Raw genomic sequence first — 23994 nt, forward strand, 5'->3', positions numbered from 1 at the left:
AGTTAAGACCAAAGCAGACTGTGAAGAACTTCAAAAAGATCTCACAAAACTAAGTGACTGGTCAATCAAATGGCAAATGAAATGTAATGTGGATAAATGTAAAATAATGCACATTGGGAAAAATAACCCCAACTATACATGTAATATGATAGGGGCTAATTTAGCTACAACTAATCAGGGAAGAAATCTTGGAGTCATCGTGGATAGTTCTCTGAAGACGTCCACGCAGCGTGCAGCGGCAGTCAAAAAAGCAAACAGGATGGTAGGAATCATTAAAAAAAGGATAGAGAATAAGAAGGAGAATATCTTATTGCCCTTATATAAATCCATGGTATGCCCACATCTTGAATACTGCGTACAGATGTGGTCTCATCTCAAAAAAGATATACTGGCATTAGAAAAGGTTCAGAGAAGGGCAACTAAAATGTTTAGGGGTTTGGAACAGGTCCCACATGAGAGAGTAAAGAGACTGGGACTTTTCAGCTTTGAAAAGAGGAGACTATGGGATGATATGATAGAAGAATATAAAATCATGAGTGGTGTGGAGAAAGTGAATAAGGAAAAGTTATTTACTTGTTACCATAATATAAGAACTAGGGGCCACCAAATGAAATTAATGGACAGCAGGTTTAAAACAAATAAAAGGAAGTTCTTCACACACAGCGCATAGTCAATCTGTGGAACTCCTTGCCTGAGGAGGTTGTGAAAGCTAGGACTGTAACAGGGTTTAAAAGATAACTAGATAAATTTATGGAGGTTAAGTCCATAAATGGCTATTAGCCAGTATGGGTAAGGAATGGTGTCCCCAGCCTCTGTTTATCAGAGTGGAGATGGATGGCAGGAGAGAGATGGCTTGATCATTACCTGCTCATTCACTCCCTCTGGGGCACCTGGAATTGGCCACTGTCAGCAGACAGGGTATTGGGCTGGATGGACCTTTGGTCTGACCCAGTATGGCTGTGCTTATATTAATGTAATATTTTGCCCTTCTTTGGTGCTTTTCATCGGATATTCTCTGAGCCCTTGACAGTATGAAGATAAAACTCCCCTTAGTGCTGCAAAATATATAAGATGATCATCCACTAGTAAAATGCAAAAACTTCTAGGATGAAATGCAGCAGCTGATTGCCAGCTCCCAACAACAGTGGTCTAGGATGGAAAGTCAAGAATGCAAAATGCAATTTTAGCTTCAGCTGGACCTTTTAGAGATGCAGGATGTAATTTCCCATGTTGGAATTTGGCCAAGACAACAGTATGAAACCTCTGACTCTATACGATCTTTAGTAACCCCAAGTCTTCAGAACTATGACATGGTTTCTTTTCTGAAAGACAGAATACTGACTCAGCTATGCCACTGTAGTGCCATAGCGTGGATGCTTTCTATAGCGACAAGAGGTTTTTCTGTCTGCGCAGTAACTTTGCTTCACTGAGCAGTGGTTGGTAGGGCAGCAGAAGTAGTCTTCCACTGTGCTGTGTCTACACTGAGATTTTCAACTTAGCAACAGTGCTCAGTGCCCTGAGTGTGCTGTAGCTTTGTCAACCTTTCTTTGAGGTGTAAACAGGCCTCGATAATGAGGAAAGAGGCTGATTACTGAATGACCACCATCTCTTCCTTTACACCTACGTGTTCATTAGAGATTTCCCAACCATGAACAGACTTAATCCAGACTTTTTGTGAACCTCTAGTTTATTAGAGTACAAGTCTGTTAGTTGTGTCTAGAACTATAAACTATAGGTTGAGAATTTCAAATCAACAGAAAAGAATATAACCAGACATCTTCTATGGAAATTTATCAAAACTGTGTGGCTAAGTCCCCTACGTTGTTTTGAAAAATCTCGACTCTAGTGTTTGGTTGGGATTGGTCCAGCATTGGCAGGGGACTGGACTTGATGACCTCCTGAGGTCTCTTCCAGCTCTCTGATTGTGTGATTCTGTGAAACAGCTTATTTACAGTCCTGCAACATATTTGCTGTCTTTCACAATCTGAATAAAATTTAAAAATGCTAACTTATAGGTAATATATGTTTCTTCTTTTGTCATTGCTGAAAATAGGGTTTGATCTCTTAAGAGTTGTGTGCCATTAGTAAGTCTCTTTTGGGGAGGGAAGGTTAAGTTCTGCGTTCCATTATCTATCTTCTAGAGCAATCACATTTCATTCCTTGTGTATCAAATACAGCTATGTTTATTACTCACTGAAGTGAAAGGACATTAGTTTTTATGTTAATTTGTAATGTATTAGGAGGAAATCAATCTAAAGTTATTTATTATTCACGCACTTGGAAAAATCAGTAATGTATTTTTCTTTTCTTTTATGTAGTGGAGGCTGTGAATGCCAAGACTGTAAGAGGCTTAAAAAAAGAACTAGATAAATGTCTTAGAGTATCGGTCCCGCAAAGGCTATTAGCCAGGATGGTCAGTAGAGATGTTGCCCCTAGCCTCTGTTTGCTAGAAGCTGAGAATGGGTGACAAGGAGATGGATCACTTGATTGTTCTGTTCTATTCATTCCCTGTGAGGAACCTGGCATTGGCCACTGTTGGAAGATTGGATACTGGGCTAGTCGAACTTCAGTCTGACCCAGTATATCCATTCCTATATTCACAGTAGGATAGGCTTTTCTTTGTATGTAAATCATACTACTTCTGAAGTTGTGTGAACACTTTCAAGCTGGAGCTAGAACTTCTTGCCCTATATAGAGATACATTTTCACAGTTTTATATAGCATTTTAATCGCTTACCTGCCGTTAAGCCCGTGGATGTCATGAATCTAAAAGCCTTCTCTCTTCTTTGAAACAATATTTTTCTCTCATTTTCCTCATGAAATCTCTGATGATAGCTTTAGAGTCCTGTTACGTTTTTGCGTCTTTTTAATTGTCAGAATGAAGCTCGACAGAGAGGAGTAAATGCTTCTTTAGAAGGACTATTTGACAGACTGGAGCTAATTCTATACTTTGTCATTATCAGGAGTGACAATTCGTTACTGTTTATAAGATAAGTACAGAATCAGTGATTGCAAGAAACTGAACCAGTATAAATAAGGTTTATTTATAACTTCAGTTTCTTCTAATATTTAATATTGAATGAATCTTTGCTTATAGGTTGAACCTCTTTAGTCCGGTACCCTTGTAAGCTGACCGGTGCTGGACCAGAGAATTTGCCAAGCCATGGGTGGTCAATATTGTCCAGCAGCATTACCAACACTTGCACTGCTTACTGGGCTCTTAGAAGACATTTAGGGATAAATTGGAACTAAACAGCATAGAACACTGAGCACCATGATTGGTGGCTGTAAACAAACTTTATGGGACTGTAGGAAATTTGGCTACACCCATCATAAGTGGACATCCATCTCACTAAAATCATGCTGGACCCTGGATGTTGCTGGAACAGAGTGTGCTGGAGAAGAGTTTGAAACTGTACCAAGGTCTAAAATGTCATCTATTGTGTATAAATCTGGAATAAGCTTAGAGACCTCAATGAAATTATTCTGAATTTTCTTTTTTGTAACTGAGATCAGAATATGGCTGGTGTGTGTAATTTCTGTGTTGGCCACTGCTCTTTGTCCTTTATTTAACCAACTATTGAAGTCTGTATGAAAACAAAAACAAAACAAAACGAAACTGAAGTCTAGAAAGCGTCCTATTAAGGTTATTGATTTGTTTTGAATTTAATAGTCCCAGGTATCCTCACAGTATTTAAGTGAGTTTACTATCACATTTTAGGTGCTAAAAAAAAAATGATGCAAAATATTACTCAGCATTCCAAACACTTCTAAATCTGGGTGACAAACAACTCCTTTGTGCATTTTCCTTATATACAAATCAAAGCAAATATAAAGGCCTATGATAACTAAGCTTGTAATTATTTGTCTGAGCAAGGTGAATTAATGAACTACAAATCGAACCTTTTTTCTATATGGAATGAAAGATGTTAGCTTGGATCATCTGATTCTATAAATTCTCTTCTTACTGGTTCAGACTGGTAAGACAGACCTGCTCTTATGAAAAATCTGAGTAGTGCAGCTGACAGCTGCATCTTGTGGTGGCTCTGCTAGGATGAAAACAGAAGTGTCTAAATATGGATTAAGGATTCAGCAATGTGTATGAAGTGCTTATACACACTCTCACAAAAGGCATGGTGGATGGTGAAGACAGCAGGCACATTTTATTTTATGCGGAATAGTGTAAACTCTCTGATCAAAGAGCCAAGTGATAGTAAAGGTAATGCTTGGATCATCTCTGTTTGAGTCTCTAGGAGGAAGTGTTCGATTTCCATCATCAATTGTATTGAACTTTTTGCTTTTTAAATATTGTGTATGATCAGGGCACATTCAAACATCCACACATAATGTTATGGGGGAGGGGGAAATATTTCTCAAGTCTGTGGTGTCCAACCATTTCTGAAGCAAAAGCCACTACAGTGGCCACTGCTATAGCGGACTAGCCACACTCAACCGGCCAGATACCCACATGTCGCTAGTGTATTGGACACCATGGTCTTAAGGTTTTTTTTTTTTTGTTGAGAGTATTATTAATACAACTTGTAGAGCTGAGCGGTTCTAGCACCCCTGATACATGTGCTGCTGTACCAAAAATAGGCCACTGTAAGAAGTGCCACCGGTGGTAATATTCCCTACTTAATGTGTCCTATATTTCAAGATTGGCAGTTACAATCTTAGATATAAGACCTCAAGAGGCAGAAAAGTGCGTTGGTGAAGTAGGGGACTGAAGAGGGTTACAACAATAGCAAACCTATTGTATATGCACATCTTATTTCCTTTTTCTTTTGAGTTGTGTATCTTGCTTTTAGATATTGTTGTGTATTTAGATGTTTATAAATGTAATATATTAACCGTGAATAATAATTATTCTGAAGTTGCACTAAAATATTGCTGTTAACGTGGTGTATACTAAGTATTGCCAGTAAATGTAACTTTCTGTAGTGAATGGGCTTGTCTAGACTACGCCAAAGTTCCGAAAGAGGATATGCAAATTCTGCATACATTTGCATATCTTCTGCTGATCTCACTTTTGAAAGCAGTGCTTTCGAAAGTGAAAGTAGTCGGGACGCGGTTTTTTCGAAAAGTCGTGTAAACCTCATTTTTTGAGGAAGAGCGGCTTTTCGAAAAAGGGGGCGCATATGCCAAAAAAATGTGTCCCAACTACTTTCTAAGCACTGCTTTCAAAAGTGCGATCAGCAGAATATATGCACATTTCTGCAGAATTTGCATATCCTCTTTGGAACTTTGGCGTAGTCTATAAGCTATAAAGGAGAAGCACAGGCTAAAATTCTGGTGTTAGTGTCACTTCTACAATGTATGAAAGACACTCTATAAACAAAAGGCACAATTTTTTGAGGTACTGATTGCCATTCATCCCATTAATGTCAGGAACTAAATACCTTACAAATCTGGGCCTCAACTTTATATTACAGTGAAGAATTAAAAATGAGAAATGTGGTTTCTTACATTACTGATGTATTAACTTCACCAGGAAGCTCTCCTTGGTATTAACTTCATTGGGAGGCTCTCCTCAACTCCCCTCTCCAGTAAGGGACTGCTCCATATGGTCTCTTAATATACATTTTGACTTCAGAATAGCGTGTTTCCCTAAATCTAGAGGATGGGGAAGGTACAGGAGGAGGAAAGACGATGGAATTTGATTCAGCCTTTAGAATGGAGATAGTCCTGATATCTCTGGAAAGATTCTATGGCTGATGAAGTCAGTGGTTGCCCTTATCTGAAGTACTGTAAGAAAAACCAGACTGAAGGTTTGAGAATTTTCTTTGTTTAATTTTGTGTTTAAAATGGTTTCAAGACAGTCTGTCTTTCTCTCTCCTCCCCATCCCTCCAGTGTAATTAAGCACCACAGATGCAAGTCCTAGATAGAACACAGCCTTGTAATAGAATCAACTGATTGTATCAGTCCACTGTGAAACCCACTAATCACTCATTGTAGCTGAAAAGTCATTAAGTGCAGCCTGCAGTTTCTCAGATCTGTACTCCACCAGAATTTGATTCTGGAATAATTTTCCAGAACTCTGAAAATGATTTCTTGACATCAAATATGTAAATCTGAAATAGCCTACAGTATTCAATAGGATAGTTCAGAAACTGCTATTCCTCCTCATACAAAATGTATAAAACTATTGAGGTATGTGATACTTTTTTTTTCATTTAAGAAACCTTTAGTGGTCCAACACCTTAAAATCAGTGTGCATCGCAAAACACATGACGTGTAGATCCAAATGTACCTTTCAGCTGTCTAAAAAATCTGACATGGTACAAGGTGAATCAATGGCTGTGATCCCCAGTTTAGTTGGCTTTTATTTTGAATGACTATTAAAGCAATAAGTGTTGCTCTCCAAAGATAAATTCTGCCTCCTATAAGTCTGAAGATTCTGCTACACACACCAATATAAACCTTTCACCGCACTCACATTGATCTGTAAATTAATCCTACAAGTTTGGCCTAGCACATCTATGCAGCTGACATTTTGTATTTCACCTTCAGAATCTAGTCGTATGTGAAAGTGACAAGATGTTTTATTCCCTTAAGATTAAATTGATTCAAGCTTTTTCATTTTAACACCAGGAAATGGTTCATGGGCTATTATAATTTTCCAGTCTCAGCAGCATTTCAATAATTATGGAAAAAGGATTCAGAGGGGTAGCCGAGTTAGTGTCTACAGGATAAACTTAAAAACAACAAATAGTCTGGTAGCACTTTAAAGACTAACAAAACATGTAGATGGTATCATGAGCTTTTGTGGGCACAGCCCACTTCAGATGACCCACTGAAGAAGTGAGCTGTGCCCACGAAAGCTCATGATACCATGTACATATTTTGTTAGTCTTTAAAGTGCTTCTAGACTATTTGTTGTTTTTTAAGTTTTTTTAATAATTATGGAGAACTTTTAAGTGTCTCAGATGCCAAAGGGAGTTTTTTTTTAGTTCAGTAAAATACCATTCAACAGATAGGTTTGTATGTCTGTGCTTCTCATGGGAGAGAAGTCACAATTCAGTGTAATATTTTTGTTAGTTTAAAAGCATTTAGTATTTTGCAAAACTAACTCTAAAATGAGATTTTCATTGCACTGCAAATTGAGTGTTTTTAACTTCTGCAGTCTAATAATTTAAATACTCTCGGAACTATCTTCCCACTTAAGTGAATAATATGTTTTCAGTTAAAAATATTAACTTATAGGAAGTGTTCAATTTTTCAAAATATTGGTATTTTACTTTTGCTATATACATAATCCAAAAGTGTAAAACTTTCTTAGATCTTCTGTTTTGCTGGTAATATTGACTAAGAATGAAACAACTGGGACTCGTCTTTCAATTTGATATTACTAAGATGCATTCAGAATTTAGTATGACTACAGTTTGAACTCTTAGAAGCATACTTTTTAACACAGACAATTGGAAAAAGGAGGTAACATACCAGTGGCTGTCTGCAGGTATAGGTAAGATATTAATAATCCCTGTTCATTCACCTGTTCAGGTTTTTGTGTGGTGCCCATCATTGCACATTTCCCAAAATTATAGTGAACACTGTTCCCATGCCCCAAGCAGAAGCCAGACTTTGTTTATTTTTCTTTGTTTTCTTGGGTTGGAAATATAATAAAGGCAGGATGGAATAGCTTTAAGATAGCCCATATACTAAGTGAGCGAACAAAGAATACATTTACTATCCTGTAAATTATGCCCATACAGAAGAGATGTAATTAACTGTTGAGCTTAATGGATGCCTTGTGAGATTACAGAAGCCATTATTCATGAACTAGATGAAGACAAGGGAGCTTTATATGATTAGAATTCCTTTTTAGAAGCAATTACTAGGTATCATTTAGAATTGATTACTTATGTTTTCAATTTCTGTAAGTATTTTCCCCATGATCCACAGGGAATAGATTTACAACTGTTTCCATGCAGGAGGAAGAACTCTCCTGAGCTGAAGGTTTTGGATGGGCTTTAGAGATTTCCTTTCCTTGGATCCTCTCATGAGTTTTACCATTAGGCAGTATGATCTGGCCCATGGAAAATAAGGTAGCAAAGTTGCCGTTGTTTTATTACTAACACTGTTCAGCCTACAAGGGAGATGGCAGGAGATTGAGTGACTGTAGATTATAAAAGATTCTTTGTCTCTGGCTGTTTAAAGTAGTATAGGAGTATACATTTTTTAAAATCCGATTCTGTTGATGCTGTAAGAGCATTTACCTTTACATTATCAATGCAAGAGTTGTATGAAATGCTTACATGGTACTGTACAAGAAAAGAAAATTAGTTCAGTTACTTTGCTCTCCTGTCTCTTCCCAAACTCCTTATATTAACTAGTCCTGGTCCAAAAAAGAAATGAATTTGATTTGATAAATAGAACCACTTTTACTGCTAATTGATATGTGATAATCCTATTCTTTCCGTACTGACATTGCAGGTGCTTTGGCCCTGGTAGAATGCAAGAGGAACTAGTACAGCTCACATGTTTCAATGTGATATTCTTTTGTAATCAGAGATTTTAGTACAGTATATGGTATCTATGGTAATGCACAGAATGAAAATTAACTCCTGTGTAGATTTAGTATCCATTTTTCTTCCATAAAATAGCTGTGTGTTAAAAATTTTAAAAGGCATGCAGACTCTCTCTCAAAAAAAATTTGAGGTCACTGCTTACCTAATATGAAGGTTCAAATGTGTTGCACCTTTTTAGCTTTTCAGCCTGATAATTTGGGTATCAGCTACTTGTTGTTATGTCATTGGAAGCAATGAAATGATCAACTTCTTAGGGATGTTCAATACAAAAGACAAATGGCTTAACACTAGATTGATACTACTACCAGTATTTGCTTATTTGTAATCGTCTTGGCATTTTTAGAAGTCACAATTTCCTTTTGACTGTTGCATGTCCAGTCTTGAAGGAAAGAACTTTCTGTACAAGACAAGGCAAAGAATAATTTCAGGAACAGTTTCTAACAGCATTACCACAGCAGCACTGCACTAACCTCTGTGAAGGCACTTTCCTTCTGTACACCCCGTTTTTGGCACTTATAACTTTCCTAAGAGATTTCCTTTTGGCCAGTAGCTTGCTTTAGCTGATATCTGCTAAAATGGTGTAAGAAACCTTTTAATTTGCTCACGTGTCTTTTTTTTTTTTTTTTGCCAGAACTAAGCACATTATTCAAAATATGGAAGTATTGATAATGTATAATAGCAATGTATGACCAGCACTAACTAGTAACCATGCAATTATACATATGATCTAATGCAGCACACTCTGCAAGTGCTCTCTTTTACTTGGAAGAACTAATTGTATGAGTACAGTGAACAGGGTTTGGTGCACATTCAGGCACACTCAACAAATACTCAGATTTGAATGCTGCTGCTATCTGACTGTGGCCCTGACTTTACATGCAGAGAGTTATTCTGCATCTATTTTTTATATTATCTGTTGCTAGCATATGGTAGCAGCTTTATTGCAGTAGATAGAATCTTATATGGTTCCTTTTAAGTCGTTGGTATTGGATCATTGTGGTTTGATTGACATATATCTGGACTTTAGTAAGGCTTTTGACACAGTCCCATATGACGCGCTCATATGCAAGCTAAGAAAATCTGATCTAGATGAAATGATTATCAGAGGGTGCATAACTGGATGAAAGACTGCTCTCAGAGAGTAATTATCAGTATTTCACTGACAGACTGGATGGACATATCAAGTAGGGTCCTATAGGAGTCTGTCCTGGATCCAGTAATCTTTCACTATTTTCATTAATGAGTTGAATGATTGAGTGGAGACTCTCAACTCTGCAGATGATACCACTCTGGGAGGGGTTGCAAACACTATGACAGACAGGATTCAAGAAAGATCTTGATAAACTGGAGAATTGCTCTGAAATCAATATTATGAAATTCAAAAAAGACAAGTTCTCAATACTGTGCAGAAAAAGTAAGTCAAATGCCCAAACATAAATGGTGGAAAAGTGGGTCTGCTCCACGAAAGTTCATCACCTAATAAACTATCTTATTAGTCTTTAAAGTGCTACATATTTTTTCCTTTTGTTTTATGAAAGGTGGTCTAACTGATATGTAGCTGTAGTGTAGAAAGTGATTTAGGGGCTTAATGTGCATCACACATTGAATATGAGGCAACAGTGTGATGCCTTTGTGGAAAAGTCTGATGTCATTCTGGGTTGTATTAACAAGAGCGCCAAGACCTAGATGACCATTTTTGGGCATCATGCTTTAAGGAAGATGTGGACGAATCGAAGAAAATCCAGAGAAGAGCATCAACAGTAGCAGCAGCAACAACAAAAGAGGTTTAGAAAACCTGCCCTACCACATTCACAGTTTATTTTGGTTAATTCCATGGCCTTAGGATTTTAAAAAGGTAAATGTAATGACTTCAGCTATTTAAACCTGAAATTTCAGTGGTGTAATTTCTGGGACCCTGACACAAAACGGAGAACGTATGGGGCGGGGAGAAATGTCGCAAGCTTATTCTGAGGGGAAGGACTGCAGTGCTTCTTCCTTTACTTCTGTACTGCTGATGGTGGCAATGCTGCCTTCAGAGCTCTGCAGCAGTTGACCTAAAGCCCAGCTCTGAAGGCCAAGCTATGGCCAGCCATCAGCACAGAAGTAAGGATGACATGGTATGGAATAGTTACCCTTAATTCTGTGCTGCTGACTGCAGAGCTGGATGCTCAGTCAGCAGACACCCCTCTCTGGCTTCCCAGCTGTGAACGCAGCTCACAAGTAAGGGTGGTAATGCTGCAATCCCCTAAAATAACTTTGTGACCCCCACAACACCCTTTTGTGTTAGGCCCCTAATTGGAGAAAAACTGGTCTCCCCCATGAAATCTGTATAGAGTAGGGTGAAAGCTCCAAAAAGACCAGTGTTCATGGAGCAACACCAGATTACATGGTCCATGACGCGTTTTTCATGGCTGTGATTTTGGTAGGGCCCTACCTATGAGGAAAAGTTAAAAGAATAATGCATGGTGAATCTGGAGGACATAATCATTTTTGGATTTGAAAGGTTATTACAAAAAAGACTGTGATCAATTTGTTCTTCAAAGGTAGTACAAGTAGTAATTGGCTTAGTGGGAAGCAAAGGTGGTTTACATTGGATATTAAGAAAAGCTTTCGAACTGTTGGAGTAGTTAAGAAAGGGAACAGGTTATCTAAGGTGGTATGAAATTCTCATAATTGGATAACTGGTTAGAAAAGCATCTGGCAAAGATGGTTTAGGTATGCTTATTACTGTAAGGTCCCTTTGAGCTCTACTTTTCTATGATTCTGTAAAGATATCTAGGACCAGTCCTACTCCAATTTTTCTGTGCATTTGGCTGTGTCTGGACTGCATCCCTCTGTCAACAGAGGGATGCAAATGAAGTACATTGAAATTGCTAATGAAGCCGGGATTTAAATATCCCATGCTTCATTAGCATAAACATGGCCACCGCTTTTGACACCGAGGTTTGTCGACAAAAAATGGCAGTCTGGACGCGGATCTGTCGACAATAAACCCTTTTTCGACAGATCCTGTATTCCTCAAAAAATGAGGTTTCCAGGATCTCTCAAGAAAGGGTTTATTGTCGACAGATCTGCGTCCAGACTGCTTTTTTTGTCGACAAGACTCAGTGTCAAAAAAAAGTGGCGGCCATGTTTATGCTAATGAAGCACGGGATATTTAAATCCCGGCTTCATTAGCAATTTCAATGTGCTTCATTTGCATCCCTCTGTTGACAGAGGGATGCAGTCTAGACACAGCCTTTGTGTCTATGGTATGTAGGCCACATGTCTACAACTTCTCCTCCTCAAGTGAATTAATATGAATTTTACTCTTAAACATTTGTGTTCCATTACCTATACTGATTTCTTGGGACTATTTCTCTCTCTAAACAAAATCTATTGCATAAAGAAGCTTAGCAGATAACAAACATCTTGTGTCTCAAACGTGGCAGTGCTAGTACTCAAAATGTAACTCTGAATTTTGTTGGTCTTTCTAATTAACTTGACCTGTTTTTGGACATGCTGTGGTCATATTGTTGGGTACAAGTAGGACATTATTGAAATGTATTGCAGCAAAATTTCTTCATTCAGCATTTCACTCAAGTTGATTCCATTTCCTTTCTAGTAAATTAGTTTACGGAGGTCTTTAAAGATTCAGCAGGGTGATATTAAAGTTAAAGGGCACAGTCAAGTTACTTTTTTTATGTTCTTAAATCTGACAGGGAGCCCAGAGAGGAGGTTTATTCATTTTGAAAAACCACCTGTTTAATATTATCAGCTAAATGGGTTTTGAGAGCAACTGTTTAACTGCTGCTTTGAGTATGAAAAGAAGTAGCTTGCTTCTTCTTAGTTCATGTAGGACTCACTAGACTGACTCTTTTCTCTTAATCCTAGAGGAAGAGTCCTGAGAAGTTGACTCGGAGACAATTCCTTCCCTGACCCTTGCTCCCCTGAGGAAGTATAGTAACAGTTGTGTTATCATGGCATCTGGGAATGAGGGGTGTGGGTTAGCCAAATATTCCAGTTCACTAAAATTAACAGGAATAAGCCTGGGAGGTGGTGCAGGCTCTGGGGTAGGGCCAAGGATGAGGGGTTTGAGGTGCAGAAAGGCGCTCTGGGGGCTGGGCTGTGGGAGGAGGTTTTGGGGTAGATCCAGGCATTGGTTGCCTTGGGCGGCTCCCCACAAGTGGACACATGTCTTTGCTGCTACTAGGTAGAGGTGCAGCTAGGCATTTCTTCATGCTGCCTCTGCCAACAGTCACCACCCTGGTAGCTCCCATTGGTCGCAGTTCCTGGCCAGTGGGATCTGTCAAGCTAGTGTCAGGGCACAGCGAGAGGTAGCTCATAGAACCCCCGTGGCTGTTCCTCCACCTACGAGCAGCAATGACATGTTGCCACTTCCTTGGACCTGGGTAGGGAGTCTGCTGAGCTTGTACCCATCGGACCATAAGCCGAGCTTTCCAAGATGATTAGAAATGCTGGTTTATAGAGCTGCGAAAGTGCTAGATGGAAACAGCTTTGACTGTAATCTGTGCCACCCCTTTATCAGCTCAACTTTGTTGGCTGACTCCTGGAAGGAATAGGGCAAAACTCTGCCCACTGTCTCGGAAATGTACTGAGCGTGCAGCCCTGGCTCTCGTTGCTGCATGCAAGCCATGCTGTGAGGAGGTCTGACAGGAAAGGGATAGAAATGTAGCAGTGTTAGTCTGGGGTAGCTGAAGCAAAATGCAGGACAATGTAGCACTTTAAAGACTAACAAAATGGTTTATTAGATGATGAGCTTTCGTGGGCCAGACCCACTTCCTCAGATCAAATAGTGGAAGAAAATAGTCACAACCATATATACCAAAGGATACAATTAAAAAAAATGAACACATATGAAAAGGACAAATCACATTTCAGAACAGGAGGGGGATGGGGGGTGGAAAGGAAGGAAGGTAAGTGTCTGTGAATTGATGATATTAGAGGTTGGGAGAGTGGGATGTCCGTGAGCTAATGGTATTAGAGGTGATAATTGGGGAAGCTATCTTGGTAATGAGTAAGATAGTTTGAGTATTTGTTCTTCATGTACTTACCTTCCTTCCTCCCTTCCCCCCTCCCCCGGCATCCCCCTCCTGTTCTGAAATGTGATTTGTCCTTTTCATATGTGTTCATTTTTTTTAATTGTATCCGTTGGTATATATGGTTGTGACTATTTTCTTCCACTATTTGATCTGAGGAAGTGGGTCTGGCCCACGAAAGCTCATCATCTAATAAACCGTCTTGTTAGTCTTTAAAGTGCTACATTGTCCCACATTTTGTGACAGAAAAGGGAGACTCTGAACTTAGTCCTTCTTAGTATCCTGTGCAGGCACTTGTGTCTGACACAATCTGATCCATAGTATATAGTGTAAGATAGTATTAAGGATGAGACCTGTTCAAGAAAACAAAAATCCATCCCAGGAAAACTTTGTGATTTTTATCTCACTAACTAAAATTTTAAAAATAAGATATTGTTTGGGAGGGCAGGGGGAAAGCTGTATTTAAAAAAATTGAAAAGAGAAATTCCGTTACACCTTCTGAGATGTGCTCTTGAACCATTGGTACTTGGGTTTGACTTGGATACTTAGCTGCACCCTCATTGAGGCAGTTTGCTATAATGTATGACTGACCCTCAGTGTTGGTAAATGCTTGGCTATGGTTGCTGCTCTAGTCGGGTACTCCCCTTTAACACAAAGATGTTTTTCTAGTTTCCACCTAGTTCATTGTGACTGAGCTCTGAAGGGAAACCTGAGAGTTCTGTGTTTTGCTAGCAATGGGTTCTTAAAGCCATTGTGCATTTTTTTTAAAAGGAAGCTGAAAACTTTCATGCTGTATTATATGCTAGCCCTTGACTTGTTTTGAGAATTGACACAGACTTCTTTAGAAGTTCTTTAAAGGAGTGAGGGTACTTGTCCACTAAATATCAAATCTGCTGGCCTTGATGTGCAGGCTTTGTAAGGGGAGGAAAATCCAGGTTTATTGGTAATTCAGCATGTGGTTAGCATCAGGAGTGTGTGAGAGAACACACTGCCAGGTCTCAGGTACCCGTAATTCTAATGATACATTAATGTTATTGCAGGCAAAACATCTCTAATGTGTATGGGCTTGAGGGTATTGCAGCTGACTAAATCTTCTCAATATTGCTGATTTTAGGTGTTGTTGGAAGGTATTAAGGTAGCAATTTTTCTTCCTTTAAAGCATTTTTAATCAAGTATATGACAATATAATCCTTAATTATTCAGCTTTACTATAAAATAGTAAATTGTGGAAATTAACGTCTGCCGTGTATACCACAAATTAACCCAACATTTCGGCTTATAGATATGATGTTAAAATTCCCATGTTAATGCAGTTTGGCAACCAAATTCAAATGATTTTTTCTTTTGTTGAGAGAAGGAAATTTAACAATATTGTTTTTAATATCCATGTATAAAGATTCCGCTAAAAATAAATAGCACATTTTCTTGACTGATACTTGTAGGGAAAGAAAAGCTTTGCTTTTCTTAAACCATAAAGAATTCCTTCTTTTTTCAGTCTAATAGATGGATTATAGTTGATGTCCTTGCAGGTTGTATTTTTCATGAGAACTGGAGATTCTAATCCTTATTATCATTTCTGTAATGCAAGTGGTTTATGTATAGAAACAGATTTAATTAATCCCCTGCTGGTTGATAGTGTACCCTAAAGCAAATATTTATAGTCAGCAAAAGAAAAATTTAAGACATGAGTGCATGGTGTCAGGTCAGTGAGTGTCAGTTCATCTTGCAACATCTGCGAAATAGTATCCTTAATTTATCAAGCAAAATGTGTTTTCCCCCTCTACCTATGAAATGCTTCAAGAGCATCATGTTCGGTAGCTTCATTGGGATGGTGATGAGCTTACCAAATAAGAGTTCCAAGGTCAAAGGCAATCTCAGGAATCCTGCTGCCTGTGCTGGCAGAAACTGGGCACATCCTGAAGGTGATGGTGATTCTCAGTTAATTTGAAAGGGCCAAATTATACTGCATTCAAAGCACATTTTAGCATCCTACTTTGCCTGTGGGTATGTGCCATATGTGCAGCTACACATTCAAGGACGAATTGCAATTTTGAGAGAGGGTGATGATGAAATATATCTCCATGGTGCTTTTATGAAGCGTGATTAAAGGGAGACAGCGTGATGTATAACCTACTCCCAACATGACTAAAACACTGCGCCCTTCTATGATTACTAGGTTAAAAATTATTATTGCTAAAAAAATCCATAAGCTAGTTGTGGTGGTTTTTCAATAAAAGATAATTAGTTTAATGACATTTTCGTGTGTATGTGTAAAGATAAGTCTAATGAATCACAATTTTGAAAATGTAAGTCAATTGAAAGGGCCAATTCCAGAATGGTTCTGTTCTCAGTAATTCAATTCTCAGACAAAACATGGTTGAATAAGACCTTAGTTGTTGGTCATGTTATGCTACTTCATTGGGACTTGACTTAATCCTTTATACTAATTGTTGATAGGTTTTAGCTATGAAAAAAAATTCGAGACATAAAACTAGACAAATTGACAGGCTGTCATTTTTGTAAGGGGATACTGAAAATAAACATGCATTTAGAGGATTATATTCCCGACCTTGAGAGCAGGTGGCACAGAGCTAGGCTGAGGTAATCAGAATAATATATCTATGGACTGACAGTTAAAGTGCTCAGAGACAGATACTTCAGATTGCTCAAGCAATGTGCCAGTTTTGATGGTTCACTCTAAATTGAGGTTAGGTCTTACATGGAAGAAAACATTTTTCATAATTAGTATAGTTACTCAGAGGATTTATTGAGTTCGTGAAACAATGCAAGAATTACTATCCCCAAAGCTAACTACCAGGTCAGATTTGGTGGTCATAGCATGACAGTTATATTAATCATCGTACCATTTAAAATATGAACGGTTTCACAAAGGCATGAATATGTATTGCCAGGTTCTCCTTGTGTGATGTATGACAGGATTAGTGTAGTAAAGTAAGTCTAGTCAACAACACCGCCTTTATAATTAACATAATGGAACTTGCTTCCTTTAGCCTTGCTACGATCCTGATTTATAGGCAATATGTAACTACAGACCTTCATGAAGTAGCCCCAGGTTTTCCTGTTAGGTTTTGTTGATACTTGAAATGTCAGTCAATTTCTGTCCTTTAACTGATTGAAATGTGCCTTAAGTCCACATGTAAGTACTTTGTGTGATTGCCAATGTGGGCATTCCACTTTCCTCAGCCTGTAAAAGCTCCTTAGTTCACCAAATACCACACCACTCTTTTCATATCTCCGCATTCCCTGCCTGTACAGTAATGTCTGTCTCCGCATTCCCTGTAATGTCTGCACTCCTGCTCCTGAAATGCGGGTCTCAAATGGCTGTCCAGGTGTGGATCACCTGCTGAGATGTCAGTCTCCTTTCCCCTCCCCCCAGCTCTGTTCTCCTCTGCACTAGCTGTGTTTCCCACACATGCTAGTCCCCCCTTTACAGCCTGCGTGGAGGTTTGCTCTTTTACTTCAGCCCGTTAAGCAAGGGAGCAATGGTAGGGGACAGGACGAAGGAGTATGCTATTGAGTGGCCACTGAAGAAGGTAGTGTCAGGAGTGAAGGGGCATTTCAGGAGACTAGGGATGTAAAAAAAAGTATAAAAATAGAAGCTGTGTAACCAGTGAAAATTATATCCGCTACGTGGGGATGTAGGAGTAGGGCGGGAAGGGTGCTGGAGGGCTCTTGGCCCTGAGGGGCTCTTTAGCAGATTTCAGCAGTTAACAGGAATCTGTTAACCAGTGAAATGCTTACATCCCTACCGGAGACTAATCTGAGGTGGGATATAGTGTCCCAATGGATAGAAAAGCTGATCGGTGTATCCATGATTAATCTCCCTTTTGTAGTCAAGGCCACAGAGGTGCTGAATTTGCACAATAATATTGCTTATTGATGCTGTAACTGCAGTGTATTCATTTAGGTGCACACAAAGAATGAAAGCGACTACTGTAGGGATAGAGGATAATTAAGTCAACATGGCATATTGGATTGAGTTACATAAAGAGCCCATATGTAATGTACCATATGTTTTTCTAAACTCAAATGTGTTAATTTCCAAATTCAGACAGCGGATAATGATCAAGAAACATGTTTTCATGGAAAATAAAAAGTTACAATCATAGGTACAAATGAGGATTGAAAAAAAACAACGGACCCCTTTAAACATCGGTGCTGACTTCCTCAGTTCCTGGGAGGTGGTGGACTCCACTCCACCACTTCACTCAGGGCACTATCCTTCCCCCTCCTCTTCCTGTCCTTGTTCCTTTCCCTCCCCCATCACTTCCTGCATGCTGCTGTACAGCTGATCAGCCGTGGATGGGAGGTGCTGGGAGGGAGTGGAGCTGATTGGCTGGGCTGCTGGTGGTTGAGAGGTGCTGAGGTGGTAAGGGAAGATCCACAGGGCTGCCAGTGGGAGCTGAGCATGCACAATTTTTTTCCTTTGTTGTTCTTGCCGCAGAGCACCCAGGGAATTGGGTGCCGGGCAGTATAAGAGGCAATGTCATCGCCTCTTACTCGTCTCTCACGAGTCTTAGTTCATCTTTCTCCAAGAAGGAAAATAAAAGGGACCCAAATGTCTGTCTATATCTCTCTCCCCTCTCCCTTAATCTTTCTTTAACAAATCTTATTTTAAATGAATATCATGGATTTTTGAATGATTAAATACAGGCAGTCCCCGAGTTACGCGGATCCGACTTACATCGGATCTGCAGTTACGAACGGGGCTTTTCTCGCCCCGGAGGATGCAAGCGGCGGGACACCCAGATGCGCCGGGGTCCCGCCACCCGCGTCCTCCGGGGCGAGAAAAGCTGCTCCGCGTCACCCTGGTCTGCTGGGCGGGGGAGCCCCCCCAGCAGACCAGGGAGACGCGGAGCAAAGCCGTGGAGCATGCGGGCAGCGGGACAGCCCAGACGCGCCACGGCTGTCCCGCTGCCGGCATCCTCCGAGGCTTTGCTCCCCCCAGCAGACCAGGGAGACGCGGAGCAAAGCCGCGGAGGATGCGGGCGGGACCGCGGCGCGTCTCAGTGGTCCCGCCACCTGCGTCTCCCTGGTCTGGGGGGGGGGGGGCGCAGCTAGTGCGCCCCCCCCCCCCCCCCGGTGCAGACCAGGATTTTCTTGCCGACGACACCTGGGGTAGAGCAGCCGGGGCGCTGCCGGGTTGGTCCCGAGGCACCACTCCTCGGCGCTACTGGACCAACCCGGCAGCACCCCAGCTGCTCTGTCTCAGGCATCCAAATTCAGCCAGTGTTGAAACTGATCAGCGGCTGATTCCAGGAAGCCCAGGGCAGAGCAACTCTGCCTCGGGCTTCCTGTAGTCAGCCGCTGGTCAGTTTCAGCAGCTGCTGAATCTGGACGCCAGTTCCGACTTACATACAAATTCAACTTAAGAACAAACCTACAGTCCCTATCTTGTACGTAACCCGGGGACTGCCTGTATGTCAATATTGGGAAGTGAACTTGTGTACAAATAGTACAAGTTGCTGCCTCCTTACAATGTGTAGGTCCAGTGGATGAAAACTCATTTAAAATAAAATATGTTGCACTTAGATACTACAATTAAAGTATAAATCCACATTCATTAGGACTGCCTATATTCCATTATTTACATTTGTATATGCTAATAGAGTATTAAGACGTGGCCAGAGAGCTTTGTGTCATATATAAAACTCGCAGGTAAAGCTTCTTACCTTATAAAGAAGTAAGAAAGAAGGAAACCCCTTTAGAATGCAGTATACTTGAGCAGTTAGGTGGCAGTGATTTTTTGTTTTGTTTTATGTATGTGAAATGTTTTGATTAGCTTTTGACAATTTGTACAGTGACAAGGATGTATTTCTTCATGCAGTGCATTCTCAGGCATGTGATGGTTGGCACCTGAAATTTACCCAGTACAGTCAGAGCTATGCAACTGTGCAAACAGCAGTGAAATTTCAAGGTGTAGTGTCAATGCGAAATCATGCTTGATTTATATGGATGAAATGATTGAGTTAAACTACTATCTAGAAACTTTTCAGTGACCTTAACATTTTTATGATTAATATGCAATTTATTATTTTTTAAAATGCAACTATCTGTAATTTAAAGTAGCATTTCAAGCATTTAAAGCAAAAATGTAGCTCTTACCTAAAAATCTTGTGAATGTGTTTCCATAGTTATTTTAATGTTCAGAGAAACTTTATGTAAACCTTCTTCTGCAGTGAGATAATAAAGCACAACCATTGTGACATTATATGAAAGTCAGAAAATAAAATTGATCAGCCTAGTTTATCTGTCTATAGTGAGTGAAACACAAAATAAGCAGCTGAGAGGAGTGACTGCTAATACTTGAGCACAAATTTTAGATTGTAAATCCTATTTACCTGCTTTGCTACTTCTGAGCCTCAGTAGCATTGCAAATAGGAAAATATGCTGGTGGTAGGTGTAATCACCGTAAAAAATGGTAGGAAGTAAATTAAAGATTTAAATCAGGGCTGGTTGGAATAAATTTCATTTGATCTTAACACCACTAATTTTTTTAAAATGTGATGTTTATCTTCACATTGTCCTATTCAACCAGAATAGAACTATTTTTTTTAAAACATACTGTAGACACATGTGTGTGACTCTTTTTAACTTTACCACTTGACTTATTCCTATGGTTTTGAAAGGCTTGTTGAAGATGCACTCTGAGTGGGATGATGGTACCATCTAGTGGTGAAATATTTAAAATGCAGCAGAGTAAAATGTTTCTTAAAAAGAGAGATGGGTAAATATGCTAATCAGAGAGGGAAATTAAAAAATATTTATCTCTTCCCATCTCTTTTAATCTTTACAATTAAATAACATTTATATTCAATACATTAACAGATGTACATCATTGTCACTAATAGAGTACTAGATTGTAATTTAATGTGCTAAGTGTTTTAATTAGTTTATGTGAAATTCTTAAGTTCCGTTGGTTTAGTGTTTTACGTGAAATGTACAGATTTTAAGTGCAAGGTGCATTTCTTTCACTCTGACTTCTCAAACATCTAGCAGTATGTAAAAAAAATTATAAAATAATCCACTGCACACATTTATCTCTCAGGGAACAGCATAAGAGAACAAACATAGGACAGATGTTCTCTTATTGCAGTAGGAGTTTGGGTTTTGTAGGGGTCCCGGCTGAGGCGGGAGAGGGGGGTGCAGAAGGACATGAGGTCTCTAGGTGGCACTGTTTTCAGGGAGCTCCCCAGAAGTGGTTACCTCCCTTCTCCCTTGGATCCGAAGTGGCGATCCAGCCAATGGGAGCTGGGGACCTGATGCTTGGGGCACCTGCTGTCCCCTCAAGTTGTTGGAGGGGCATGTCACTGCTTCCCAGAGCTATGTGTAGCAAGGTAGGGAGCCTGCCAGCTCTTTTAATATCCCTCAGCACCAGTGGGGGCCCTGGCTGCATGCAGTAAGCCACCCTCACTACAGCCTCAGTGGGGAGCCAGGCTGTTCCCCGAAGCACCTGTAACAGCCCCAGGCCATCACTGACCACTCACTGGTCAGTATATGCTGTAAGTCAGAGACGGGTCACGGTCTGTGAATTTATATTTCCTGCCTGTGACCTGTCCATGACTTTTACTAAAAATATTCATGACTAAAACCCCTAAACTTAGTGATATTATATGTGGTAACAAACTTGTGCAGCATCTTTGAAAAATCTATATTTTATTTACAAAGTAATAGTACTAGATTAGATAAACAGGAAGTTTAATTTAAGATCTTTCTTCAGTCATTTTCTAATTTTTTGTTTGAATTTTTTTCCAGAAAGAACTCAGTCTCCCTAGAAGAGGAAGCTTGTAAGTATGATTACTTTTTGTCCATGTTGCCATAAGTTTTGATTCAACACAAATATGTACAGATTCTTAACTGTTCAATCTCCACAGAGTTATCAGACACAGATATATTTTATTTTTTCCATTGACATTTTGTATGTGCTTTTAAAATATTTTTGAAAGGTGCCAGGTTGGCCACCTTGGAAAGAGACGTCCTGCCTTCATCTCTGTAGAACAGAGAGTGGTGGGGAACCTCTTTTGGGTTGGGGACCACTGACCCACAAAAAATCCTTGCTGACCTGGCCTCCAAGTGAGAAGGAGAAAACCCCCTCACAGATGTAGCCCCCTCTCCCCAAGATGCAGGGAATAATGCTTACCTCACTCCCCTCGCCTTCCAGTACAATGGGGCAGGAGATCGCTGATTTTTAGGGCTTCCCCCCAAGGCTAGATTAACTTTGCTGGGGGTCCTGGGCTAGTAGATCTTGTGAGGACCCCTTGGCTCTGGGGTGGGCCCAGAAATGAGGGGTTCAGTGTGTGAGAGGGGGCTTCCAGGGAACAGGCTGTCGGTAGAACTGGAGGATGTGAGCAGGAGGTAGGGTGCAGGAGCGGGCTGGGGGTGCGGGATCTGGGCAGTAAATAGGAAGCAGGGTCTGAGCAGGACGGGGCAGGAGATTCTGGTGCAGTTCTGGTGTGGGCGCAGGTGGCTCTGCACCACCTTGCTTTTACAAGCACTTCCCCCTGCCCACTCCCATTGGCTGCAGTTGGGAGCGATGAGGGTGGAGCCTGCAAACAGCGCAGGGACAGAGCTTCCCTGCACCGAGCCACTTTCTCCTCTCCCTCCAGGCAGACTCTGGCCTAAATGCAGCCTGCAGCTTGCTTTGATCTGGCCCACAAGGCTCAGGGCTCCCCACTGCCCCCATAGCGAAGAGCCAACATTCATGCTCTAGCCACGTGGGTGGGTGGTGGGGCAGCGCTTTGTCTTGTGGGCTGTATCAAGGCAAGCCGTGGGACCTACTTTACGAGGTGGAAGACAGCCAAGCCTACTCCTATTGCTTAGCCAATGTGGTTCAATCTTGACATGTAGGAAACTTAGAGGAGTGAGTGGGGAGTTGAGCACTGAAGGGGCCGACAGTGCGTGCCTTTTTTGTTGAGCCTGCCTACAGTGGTCCCTGTTGCTGCCAAACCCAACCTTTGTACTCTGGATAAAATGCCCAATGGGGCTTGTACTGAGATGTAATAAACAAATTCTCCACAAGTCAAGTCACGGATGGGAACAACGCTTGGTCAGTGCTATGTGGGCCATGTAGAGGTGAAAAATCTAGGTTCTCCCTGCCTGTCCCTGCGGGTTTGTATGGTGGTGTACAATCAAGACCAACGAAGTATTGCCACAAAACAGCAAACTAAAAAGTGCATGTCTTAAAATCTAGTACTTTAAAAAGTGAGCCAGTTACTCATTTTAAGATACCTTGTTAGGTGTGCAGAGATTCAGGAGACTGTATTTTACTGATAATCTCTTAGAGAATTTGCTATTGCTAGGCTTAGTTTTTTGTGGTCTGGTACGTAGTAGAATAAAACTGCGAAGTGGCTGGATTATATAAAGAACAAGTGAGCGTGTTGGTTAAACCTACAATAAGCTCAGAGTCATAGCATTCTAACTGTTAACCATGCCCTAGGGTTTGTGTCTCACAGAAGCAGGTTATCTTTTAGAAGTTGTCTTAGATTTCAGGCTTTAGAATGGATGAGTTTAAATTTTTATTCTTTAAAATTTCTCCTTTATATAAAGAACAATGTTTGGAAAGCTCTCTGTGGTCCCGATATGACTAGGTCAAAAGGCTTTTTTTAATGAGCCATGAATTAACCATTTTGTTGAAGTCATATTTTGGAATTAAATGCAGTTATTCAAAACAAAACAGAACACAGAAATCATACATCTGTTATCCATCAGTGTACTAGCTTTGTATTAGATTTTAGGAACATTAGTGCTTATATAATTTGGAACAATCAAGACAGTGATTGGATAAGAGCACTTGGACAAATATTTGGAGACAGTGCAGTTAAAGAAAAATTGGATATTACTTATCCGTAGTCTTTACCTTAATATAACAACTCAGATTTTTTGCACAAAATATTTTTTATTTGGATTTGGGGATGACCCAAAGTGTTTTCCTGTTCCTGATCAGGTATGGAGGTGGATACAATATAAATTAAGAATTAACAAGAGAAACTTATGGTACTGAGTTGAGGGTTTTAGGCACTGACAGTTGGATGGTTTATTTAGTAACTATGAATATTGCTGAATTGTTTGTAAAGTATATTTCTTCAGTTATTTCAATCCTTTTTTTATTACCCTTCTTATCAAGTGGATTTTCCTGCTAAGTCACCACTGTGAAGAGAACTTCAGTAGTCTGTGTCTAGAACGCCAGAACCACAAATTGTAAAGGGCAAGAATAACAGCCCCTGATGTGATTTCCGTTCTTTGTGGAATAGAGATTTTCAGTGTGTTCAGTATGTTTCTTGTCCATATACTCTGACTAAATTATTTTATTGTTTCTTGGATCTATACAAAGTGCAGTAAGTCAGGCCTAGTTATTTTGAATTGATTTACTTTGGTTTTATCAAATTAGTACTATGTTGTGGTTTTC

At 40.1% G+C, this 23994-nt stretch overlaps 1 protein-coding gene across 7 annotated transcripts in view; it reads left to right on the forward strand.

Annotated features, from left to right (window-relative positions):
- MAST2 (microtubule associated serine/threonine kinase 2) overlaps nt 1–23994 on the forward strand; it is a 306028-nt gene that overhangs the window by 121531 nt on the left and 160503 nt on the right. For all 7 annotated transcript variants that reach the window (XM_075935891.2, XM_075935889.2, XM_075935888.2 and 4 more), the window contains one exon: nt 21345–21376. In XM_075935891.2, the coding sequence (XP_075792006.2) occupies nt 21345–21376 (32 nt within the window). The remainder of the gene's footprint in view (nt 1–21344; nt 21377–23994) is intronic.

Source organism: Pelodiscus sinensis, chromosome 9 (genome assembly GCF_052426305.1).
Source record: "Pelodiscus sinensis isolate ZL-2025 chromosome 9, ASM5242630v1, whole genome shotgun sequence".
NCBI lineage: Eukaryota > Metazoa > Chordata > Testudines > Trionychidae > Pelodiscus > Pelodiscus sinensis.